Raw genomic sequence first — 11,655 nt, forward strand, 5'->3', positions numbered from 1 at the left:
AACTAGGGGTGAACTATCCGTCGCTCCAGAAATTCCGGAAATTTTTTTTAGTTCTACGACGCATCATTATATGTGCTAATTTTTGTCCGTTTAGTTTGTTCGTGAATGGGTGCACCCGCACACCCGGTACGACGATACCGCATGTCTCGGGGGTGCTATTTTGGCCAGATGGCAATTTGAACGAAGTCCAAAAATCCCACGGAGCCGCGTGACGTCATTTTATATGTCATAGTAACTATTCCGTTTGTCAAAACTGGGATACGGAAATTATTTTGAAAAACCCTTCACGAAAAGGGCTATCACGTCCGGAGTTCTATGGATTTCAGGGGAAATGAGGTGGGAAACGGCCTCGGCATGGCATAGTTTGCCGAAACGAGATCATATTTGGTACGTGTGTGGACCCTAGGATGGTAAGCAAGACCCCGGACGCGGATTTCTAATCCGACCCACGAGCGACAATTTTTTCATTTTTGGCGTGCGTGAAAGCCATGAAACCTCGAACATTATAGCTCATTTCTAAGAAGATTTATTTAGGTATTTGAAATATTCTATTTTTTATATTTTTCTATGACAGATCTTGTTTTTCTGCAAAATTTGATATATTATACTTATTTTTCTCAATTAGAATGACTTAGTTATGCTTTTTTTAAGACTGTCGTGCAGAAATAGAAAAAATTTATGCCGACGGTATAACCGTCGGCACAGGTCTGTAGTAAAAAAAGAAAAAAAATGTTGTGCCGACGGCCAGACTGGTCCTGTGCCGACGGTGACCGTCGACACAACCGGTCTGTACCGACGGCCATTTTAACGCCAACGGTCATCCTTGTCGCCGTGGTCTGGAGCCTTCTGTGCCGACAGCCCCGATATTTGGCCGTCGGCACACACGACGGCCGTCGGCACATCTGTGCTCTCCCGTAGTGGAGGCAAACGAGCCAGCTCGAGCCGAGTCAATTTGCAGCAAGCTAAACGCTGGCTCGCACCAAGCCCAGCCTGAGCTGGCACATGTCTAGCCTTAGTGAACAACATGCAAAAAAAAATCAATCCTCCAAATTCTGCCAGATTTTTTTTTTGTTTAAGATCATAATATAAGTCATTTTGGATTAAGATTCTGTGTTTGAAACTTTGAATGCATACATCACTATTATGTGCATCTAGAATTTATTCTTGGAGTTTTTTTTTTGAAACTTTAAGTTATGTTTTCAAATTTTGAAAAAAACCAAGCTTCACGTATCTCGAGCTCCAAAGTGAATATCTCAATTAACAAACCAGAATGTTCCACGTGGCTAGTTTAGCAGGGTTGGGCAGCATTACCCTCGAGGACTATGGTCCTGTCAAGCTTAGCGTTCATGTTTAACGTTTTGTAGGTTCAACATGTTGCTCCAATTCAGAGGTCATAAGAGATGTGCTATCACAACAACTTGAGAATGGACGCGCCCAGGGACGATGGTCCTTCCTGCTCAGCATTGTTGTTGAAGTTTTGCCGGTTCGGCACGTTGCTCCGATTCAGAGGGCCTGGACGGCAATTGTTCCCAGGGGACACACTCCTATAAATTATTAGTGAGTACACGGAAAGAGATGACCTACCAAACAGACATAAACTAGTCTTGGTTAAGCTAATTTAATCAACTTCCTATCCAATCAGATCCAATCCTCTCAGACGCATATCACACTAAACCTCTACATTGGATTGGCATTTGTGAACTATAAATACTAGCACCCCAAGCCTCACATTCATCCGGCCTCAGCGATCAAAGCAAAAAGAGAGAACTCAGAACACATTGTAGATACAGCTTCAGAGATCAGAAGAAACAGAGGATGTGCCTGGATGACAAGTGGAAGCTGTCCAAGAAGGGGAACCAGAGGTCGGCGGCAGTGGCGCCGGCGGCGTCCACCGGCAGTCCAGTGGGCCTCAAGGGCCGGACATCGAAGGGCTCGGGCAGGTCGGTGCCGGGGCGGCTGGCGAGCCTGGCCAGGGAGCAGAAGGCCAGGCTCTACATCATGCGGCGGTGCGTCACCATGCTCGTGTGCTGGCGCGACTAGCCAACCCAGCCCCGGGGGCTTGCTCTGTTCTTTGGTTTGAGAGTCAGAGGGAGAAGAAACTAAGAGATGCGCCTGAATTTCCATGGTCATCCTTGGTTTGGTAGATAGATATCGTAGACGATACCATGTGTCACAACAGAGCAGCTGACACTGATGTACTATCATCCTTAATTTGGTAATACTGTCACAGCCACTGTGGCACTGATCCATACAAAATGTTGCAATTAGCTTTCGGTTTTCCGGTCCTACTGTATAGCCACTAGTCTGTTAACTATGTGGAAGTTCATAAATGGCAATATATATATACGTATCGAAATGGACTGCAAGAAAAGACTCATCCAGTCTCTCGGATCTCAAGTTAATTGAACATGTGTTATTCCAATCGAAATCTCCCACTGTTCGTTTCGTTCATTTGGGAGCATTTTTTTCTCAAAATGGATACTGAAACCCCCTGTCTCTACTCAACTATACGGATCGAGGTTAGTTTAGTGTTCTTATTTCACGATTACGTCCTTTAAAAAAAAGAGAAAACTTCCCGAGTACATAGAGCATAGCAGATACAAAGCTCAACTGCAATCACACCCTGATGATGGTGACCTTATGCAATTCTACTGCCGCCAGACTGCATGTGGCATGTTTAGAAGGAAGAACTCATAACTCGATTCTTGAGCATGTGATGCAGAGGCTAGGGATACACTCCCCATTTTTATATATAAAAATCTGCATTCTTGAGCTGAATATATGAAAAGTTGCAATTAGCTTTCGGTTTTCCCGTCCCACTTCTAGCTATGTGGAAATTCATAAATAAATGGCAATATATATGTAGCGAAATGGACTACAGAAAGAGTCTTCCATTCTCCCGGATCTTAGTGAATTGAACATGTTATTCCAATTGAAATCCGAGTAAACAACGCTTTTTGTCTGTTTCTTTCACTTAGGAGGAATTTCTTCAAAAAGGAAATTTGCCGATTACAAAGAAAATAACGGATACAAATATCAACCGCAAGCACACCGAAATGGTGGCGAATTTACAGCAATTCTACTACCGCTAGACTGCATGTGGCATGTTTGAACGAAAGCCTGGATTCTTGGATTCTTGAGCATGTGATGCACAGGCTAGGGCTACACTCCCCATTTTCTATATATAAAAAAGATATGTATTCTTTAGCTGAATCTACCACCATGCATCAACGATTGTGGTTGTTTGCAGAGCATGCAGTTGGCAGAGTGGACAATTAGACAGTTGGTCACTTTGTCCCTCCGATGACCCAACCTGATTATTAAGTGCTTTAAGATAATTAGCTCGGATCTAAGTGAGAGCTTGAACCTTAACTTGTACTTATTCGCCCACAGCAGCCCACAATATCTGGCTAGGTCTTGTTGCACATGGCCTCACTTGTTGCCTCTGCATTATGTTAAAATAGCAAGGTAAAAGGTATCTTGTAGGAATTTGTGGCTTTAATATTTTACATGTTAACTACATTGTTATACTCCCGGAATCAAAACCTCAATGTGGAAGTATATTCATGGAAACAACAGGGAACAATTGATGTGGAATTGTACTTAAGGAAATATACTTAAGGAACCCGTACATCTATAATGGAACACAGTGTATAAGAATATGCTGGAATTATACCCGGGAACATTATAGAGTGGAATGCCAGGTTGTCTATAGGATTGGCTCTATAGATTGTTAAAGCCTGCGAGTTTGAATCTGAATTCAAACTCGGCGCACGACTCACACGTGCGTGTTTGAGACCTAATTGATTAACAGTATTAGGCTCGGTAACTGGCTGTTAATGATAGTGGTTGGTTTAACATGCCACGAGTCCTAACTGGAAACAGATTGTAATATCTGGAATTTAGAGTCTATATAAAGATCCCACCCTCTAGGCTCAAGATGCATTGTGAGAGGCACCACCGATAAGGCAGAGAAATAGAGGGTAGACCGAATAGCTCCTAGCCCTAATTTCTTACATTGGTATCAGAGCCGAAGGTTGCTCCACCGCCGGCAATGGTCTACCGCTGAAGCAAAGATCCTGCACACTCTTGCCTTATCCGATCCGCTGCTACATCCTACCGCACACGTACGTTCGATGAGTCAGACCGCATCGTCGCTGCCGACGGAATCATGGTCGGCGCCGTATTTTTTTGCCGTCCATGTACAATATTCCACTGCAACATCACGTCGCCGTCGCTGTGTGGATCTGATCCAGCTTAGCAACTCTGCCGGTTTTTCGTTCTGCGATCTTTCGCGTCGTATTGATTTCGCCCCATCACAGATCGATCTGCGGCCGGTCGAGCTATGGGCTGCGAGTCTCACACGAACGTCGCAACATCACGCTTGCGCCTAGTCGCTGAAGGCATCGCTCGATCTGGAAAACAGGATAGGTTCTCATGCTGCTGCACGCACGGACCAAAGAAGTTTCGATTCCATGTGGATCAAGGAAAGAGGCAGACCATCGCTGCCGACTCTGGCTTGTGCATAGTACGATCCATGGAAGGTAGCTAACGCAGCTGTTGTTCCCCACTATCTCGCCTCCCGCCGTTCATGTGGATCATTGCCTCGCCAGTGGCTGATCCCGCCGGACTCGTCACGTCTGCACCCTGAACCTGATGAACTCGTCTCCTGCCGCGCCGGGTCGAGAAAGCTGACCCGAAGGGCTCGCCTGCTGCCGCGCCGAGTACATCGCCCTGCAGCCTGCATCTACCATCCACCAGGGACCTTGGCCTCGTCAACCGCCACCTGCTCGCCATCGCCATGTTCCGCACCACAGGGAAGCACTGTGCTTCAACGGGTCAAGGTCGCTGATGCTATAATTGAATATTTCAATGGAGTCTGTACTCTCTTCAAGTATATAACAAACAACACTGGGAAATTGTCCACGAGAAAGAGGCATCAATGCTCAGATAATCTTCGTACTGATCGCCACCGGCTGTTCGGAATTTGCAAGCTCACTTGTGAAGTTCTGTTTTCTACATCGATACTGTTTTCTGCACTTCAATGAAAATAAAGGAACTTGAAATATATTCTTGCAAGAGGAACCAGCCGCTCCTGTGAGACCTTTGCAGCAACAACGAGCTCCTCCAGCCCACGGCAGCAGGCTGCCCGGAACTTGCTCGGAACTTCAAGGCTGCTTCACTGCTATTTTATGGTTCTGTTTGTTTATGAGTTCACCTGGTGATGCTGTTATTCAGTCAAAGTTTTTCCCTGCTGCAGCAACCGATTACTGCAGACTGGAAACGTTTTGTCCCTGCTCGTCTCTCCCAGGCGGCGGCGGCCAGATCCCATCTCCACCGACGTGAGCTCTGGGCCCCTCTCCCTTCGCTTGCCGCTCCGGCGGCAGGAGGGGGAGGGGACCTCGTTCCTCCTCCGTTTTGTAGTTTGGGCTTGTCTGCTGTGGTGCGTCGTTGGGGTGGTGGGAGCGGCGCCCGGGCAAATAAATCTGCCTCAACTCCACTCCCACACCGGCGGCGATCTTCATGGCGGCGTCTCGGAGTTGTTGGCAACGTGTGCTTGTCGATCTTTCAGGTCGGCAGCTTGGTCTTCTCGCCGTTCTTTAGATCTGGCGAGATCTGTTTCTCTACGTGTCACTGGCGTTTGTCGTTGTCCACGACGGCGCTGGGGGCCGGGGCGAGGTGGTTCTTCTGGAGCGAATATGTTGGTTCGGAGGTGGTGGATATGCCGTTCTTCTCTGACTTCGTCGATGGGAGGCGGCGTATCTTGGTCCAAGACAGCACGGGGACGTCCCCCGGTCGACGTGCCACAGCGACATGTGCCTCGCTGCTTACAGCAGGCCTGTTCATCGACTCACAAAGCCTCGTTGGCGATGGTGCTCTTTTGGATCTTGCAATGGTGGAGGCTCGGCGTCTCTTCTTGCGTTCGTCTCGGCGGCGTTGGAATTGGACGGCGGCCGCTGGCTACGGTGGTTGCAGGAAACCCTAGGGATCGTTTTGTATTTCTCGATCTTTTAGGATTTTATCTGCAAATTCAGGATAATCATTTTATCCCGGTTTGTCTTTTAGTTTCCACATGTGTTGCTTCATGTAACTTGATTTTTCATTAATGGAATATGTGGTTGCTCTCAAAAAAAAAGATTACTGCAGACTGCTGGTAGCAGAAACTTCAAAATTTCTGCCGCTGATCAACATCAGGAAATTGCTGCACTGAATGGCATCTATTAATGCATGCATATCACCTATTGTTGGAGGAATACGGAAATAACTCTAAGGAAAGGGAACAAAGTTTTGCCCAGCTGGGAATACAAATTGCTTTATTTATTGAAGATAACTCCATACGGAGGAATACTGAGACACATGCTTGGAATTTCATTATTGAGGATATCTACGACTTGGTTGCATACCAAGGAAAATAATTATGTGGCTATTTAATTACGGAATTCCATACTTAATTAAGTGGGAGGACTATCAATTATGGATTTTATTCTTTCATTGCGACATTTGTGGTATGTTGTTTCCGCACTCCCACTAGAGGTTTAATCATTTATCTTACGACTTGGTCACATATCAAGGAACGGAATTAAGTGGCATATTAGTTCTGGAATTCTAAACTTTACTGGGAGGGTTATGGTACTTCATCAACATTTCTCTACTACTTAAAAAGAAGGAACGTGTTCCCCCTTCTCCCCTACTTTCGTCGTCTTTTTTGTCGTATACTCCCCGCGGCGTCGCTCCTTTCGTCCGACTTCCTCGCGCATCGCTCGCCCCACAATGGGCCAAGCCCAGAAATCACGGCCCGTATTCGTCAAGGCTTCAACGCACAATCCCAGGACGCAGTCGTGCGCCTCCCCCGCCTCTCCATCCAATCGCGCCGCCGCCTCCGTTCGTACTGGTGACCACGGAGCATACGCGCTTGCCGGCCGGCCTCCATGCTCGCTCTCTCTCCCGTAGCCGGCCGCGCCACGGCTAGCAACCGAGGGTAGGGGATAACGAGGCAAGGGATAGGCGTGGCCATGATGGCCGACGAGGTCGACGATGGCGCTCGGCGATGGCCGCGGCCGACGGATGTGACGCGGGAGGAGAAAGGTCACCGCGGCGCAGGAATGACGGTGGGGTGGATGGGAGCTGGTGGTCGCATGCCCGGGGTGCTGCTGCCGGCAACCATGTCCACGAACTGCTGCCGCCGGTCACGTCCCAGAGCTGCTGCTCCTACCGGCGGCCGCAACTTCGACCTGCTGCAGCCGGCAACTTCACCAACCATCTGCTGGCAGTGATTTCTCTCTTCTCCCCCTCCATGTCGGCTGCAATCATCTCTTTCTGAAACACATAGTCATCCTACTCCTTATTATTTGTTGCTTCGCCAGCACAACACCCGCTCGCAAATATTTGCATGACAAACTCCATTCAGGCCATTGTCAAGGCATGCCTGATCTTAGCATTTAATCATTGAATCTTTGATTTGGTGTCAGGGGATTTGGATTAGGTCTTTTGCCAACTATTAACATGCGGGATGACTGTCTGTTGGGGCGTTCGATGATGGGCAAGACAAGGTGCAGGCTTATTTTCAGATCTTGCCTCCCCTCCTACTCCTATGGTATGTCGTTTTCTTCCAGGACTCTACGTGATACCCTCTCTTTATCTTTTGCCTTAAGCTTCCTTGAGTATTGTATGGATCAATGACTAATTCCATTGTTGATTCCCGTTCAAATGTTACTGCTGCAAGATGTGTATTCTACAGAAAGGTAACTACAATCTGTTTCCTCTTATATACAGCCTTCAGCACTTAATTATTGATGCAGAGGCTGGGCGATGCCCCATTTCGGAAAAAAAATACAGCCTTCAGCACTTATGATTCACAAATTCTCCTTCATCGTGCATAACATCTATGGATTTCTAATAGTGAAAATATAGTCAATCAGTGTATTTAAGATTCTGCGAAATCGTAAATGGAGATTCATTTTTTGAACAACTCATCATATATGAGAAGCCGATGTATCGTGCTACAAAACAGAAGTCCCGATCCCTTTATTCTCTTTAGTATTCAGTTTCGATTTTGTGTACTAAAAATTAGAAAGATGCCTCCTACATGTAAAGCATACATTCGGCTATGTGTCCTTCTCTATCAGTTATTATTTGACCAATGTATTTCAAGTATTGCATTAATCTCACCATACTTTCTGAACATGAATTACAAACAGTGGTATTGTGGTATTCTGATTGTGTGGCACCCCTTTTCTCTCTCTTCTTAAGTTCTTATTAGATTTATAATATAGCATGCTTGATATATATATGCAGCAAATGTTTGTCTCATATCATGCATCTGGAGTCAGTCTTTACAGTTTATCTTTATGCTTTCTGTAGTTTTGAGTTCTGTAGTAAGATGGATGACTCTACTCTAAGTTTTCCTCATATATATATGCTATTGGCAAACCTGAACCTCTCCTTTGGTTGGTTGCACTTGCGGATTTATGTGGACGGAACTACCACCATGTCCACCCAGGAAAGCGAGCATCAGGAAATGAATTCTACTGTAAACTCACATACCATTTGTTCATAGTTGAACTGAATGGTGATTATTTTGCTTAGAACCATCTGGTGTTTGTAATTTGTGATACTAATAAGAATTGTATGCAGCTGTGATATTTTCCTTATGCAATTGCTGGATGGGATCAGCGACGCTGGCGACCAAAGGTAGAAGACGGTCTGCTTAGAGGGATAAAGGAGGACACATGAGGCGGGATAGAGCAAAGGGCCGGTCTATTCCGTGATAAATGAGTGCAGGATCACGCCATGCTTGCTAGGAGTAAGTAGAAACTTATCAGATCTCTGATGTCCCAAATGATGGGGCTAATCTGCTATATCTTCCAAATGATGTGTGTGCAAGTTTTGTCCAGTTGAGTTATAGCTTCCAAGATTTCTTTATCCTAATGCTTTTTGCATGAACATTATTCTTTTACTGAGCTTACTTTTAGTTCCTTGCCGTGCAATAAATACCAGATTGGCGCTACTCATATATTTCTTATTTATGTAGTATGACGCCTTAAGATTTAGAAGACAACTTGTCTAAAAAAAACTCAGTCTTGCTACTGCATCTAGATGCTATCTAATTGTGCCAAACTATAACTATAGAAATCTAATTTTTATGTCACAATCGTCTGCCTAGGCATGGCTGTAAATTTTGGACTACAGTAGTAGTTAGAGATCATCTTTTAATGGGTTGCTTCAGTGAGTTTATTTTGTTAGAGGTCATCTTTACTTACTATGTTGCACAAACAAAATGTCATATACCAGTTATTAATTTTCTTCTACACTAACATGTGTGCTCTTGTGCCTTGAAGGTCTAAATCGACTCGCTGCTTAGACAAGATTAGATGGAAGGACGGTGAGGAGCTTGTGTTCACCAGTTGCGCCACAACGTGGGAGATATGGTAGAGAAAGATGCCGACAATGTAGAGGTTGTTTCTCCACCGATGCCAAGGCTGTTCAAGGGAAGAGGAGATGCACATCGGTGACTCTGACCAGTGGTGAGTTTTTCATTCATGTTCATGCGAATAGTGGTGTGTGGAATTTGTGCTTGTTAAGAATTTATCTTTCCAAAGGTAAAAGTATCTCCAATCATGTGTTTGCCATCTTTCATATTTTAGCAGTCACTTAGATTCTCTATCATAAAGATTTATAAATGTCTGCAAAGTTCTTGATTACAAACTTATGTTGACTTATGAACTAAAATGACCACATTGAGTCGGTAGGTTATAGTTGGCTGAACTAATGGTATTTTTTTTGTTCAGTGCCTGCAGGAGTTATGCAAGACACTGAACTAAAGGAAGTGAATATGATGCGACTGCAGGAGTTATGCAAGACATGAAATCAAGCCAACATTTCCTAGGGTGCTATGCTCCTAAAGTATTCATGTCTAAAAGGACACAAGCCTAACGTTAAGAGTTTATCGTCCATTTTGGATGCATATGAAATAATGGGAAATCATGAAGAAGGCCTCTATTTGCTTCAATGCATCTGGGAGCATGTCCTAAACTCCGGTAACTTGGGATAGAGATTTGGTGCACATGGCCACCACTGATCTCGTTTTTTTTAACAAAATCAAAAATCATTTTTTTTAGTTTCAAAATTATGAAAACAAATCAGAATATAGTCTACGATGTATCTCACAAATGTGTAAAAAAATCAATTTAAAATAGTTTTTTCTAAGTTTCACAAAAATGACAAAGTGTAGGTTTGAGTAGTCATTGTCAAATCTCCAAAACATATCAGATTTTGTCATTTTTGTTTTGCACAAAATAAAAAGAATTCTGGGTTGAGATTTTGCATGATTGTGGGATGTTTCACCGACAATCTCCAGAAATATTTTCATATTTTTTAGTAACTTGTAAAAATATCTTTTTTTAAAAAAAATGGCGAGAGCACAGGAACTCGGGAGCCAAAATCACTTTTCGCATAACTTCATATTTGAATGTTCCATGACCCCAAGGATAGGCAAGAACATGAATTTGTATGATTTTACATGCATCTACGCTGGTTTAAATACCCTACTACGTGGTTTAAATATCCTAATACCATAATCATACGAAGTGGAAAAGTGGAAAAGAGCTGTGAAAGCATTACATTTTGGCTGTCACGGATTGCTGCTCATGAAGAGCATGGTTTCCCAGGTTTTGTGCTTCATTTTCTTTGTTGGTGGATGTGATGCATAAGCTTGACTTTTCTAATAATTGGCATTCCATTTGTCTTAGAACTACAACTCACGGTATCAAAAGCCAGAGTTTTTAGTTAACTGGAAGAAATCTATACCTAAGAAATTAAATTAAATTGTTAAACTATAGTTCATTGTTATTTTGAGTAACATTCAAGAGAAAATTAGAAGTGCATTTGTAGAACGGTATTTGACGAGAAATGTTGTAATCTTAAACAAAACCCCTTCATTCACCACCGCTTCTCAAACCTTGCTTCCTACATCAACCTCAGCAAAAAAGAATTTATAGTCAAATCCTTTGGACAGAATGCAGCTCAAACTTTCTCGTGCTCTTGAGGCAATGCATGTTCTCTCTGTTGGCTTGATGTGTCGAAATCTTTAAATATTTATGTGTATTATATCCTATGTGCCACCAGAAATATTTTTTATGAACCGTGGCAACAGACGTACATTTAACTATACATCCAAAAGGAGAGGTTATTGAGTTGACAGTTATGACGGTCCAGAACACAGGTGTGAAACTTACCGCGGAACTGCAACTAGAAGACCTAAAACTTGAAACCACGCAGGTGCACATCAACGATGTCTTGTTATTGCGTTCGGTATTAATACATTATGATATCCCTAATTCGTTTTGAATTTTAATAGTGAGTTATTAATTATATATGTGCATTGCGAAATAAAATTTGAGGAACCGTGGCAACGCACGGGTATTTGTACTAGTCTTATCTTATTTTTGGATACTTCCACTAAAGGTCAAATTATTTATTTCATTTCATTACTTCATGATTGCACTTGATATGGTTATTTACATCTTTTACAATACAAGTCGGAATGTCTTTGCTTTACTATGAACATCTTATACTGAAGTGGAAAATCAATCCATCAAAGGATTTAAATGTTTGTGCACTGATTTGTGGGGAAGTACACTTCAGGAATATTTATAT

The 11,655-nt window shown here is 43.7% G+C and overlaps 1 protein-coding gene across 1 annotated transcript; it reads left to right on the forward strand.

The window, feature by feature from the left end:
- The first annotated feature begins 1,752 nt into the window (after nucleotides 1–1,752).
- On the forward strand, nucleotides 1,753–2,040 carry LOC124651510 (small polypeptide DEVIL 6-like). Its single transcript, XM_047190591.1, has one exon. It carries the CDS (start codon nucleotides 1,816–1,818, stop codon nucleotides 2,038–2,040), a length of 225 nt encoding a protein of 74 aa, XP_047046547.1. The 5' UTR covers nucleotides 1,753–1,815.
- The last annotated feature ends 9,615 nt before the right edge of the window (nucleotides 2,041–11,655 follow it).

Source organism: Lolium rigidum, chromosome 5 (assembly GCF_022539505.1).
Source record: "Lolium rigidum isolate FL_2022 chromosome 5, APGP_CSIRO_Lrig_0.1, whole genome shotgun sequence".
Lineage (NCBI taxonomy): Eukaryota > Viridiplantae > Streptophyta > Magnoliopsida > Poales > Poaceae > Lolium > Lolium rigidum.

Excerpts from the sequence above, each read along its gene's own strand:
- LOC124651510 (XM_047190591.1), top strand. The coding sequence starts at position 1,816 with ATGTGCCTGGATGACAAGTGGAAGCTGTCCAAGAAGGGGAACCAGAGG.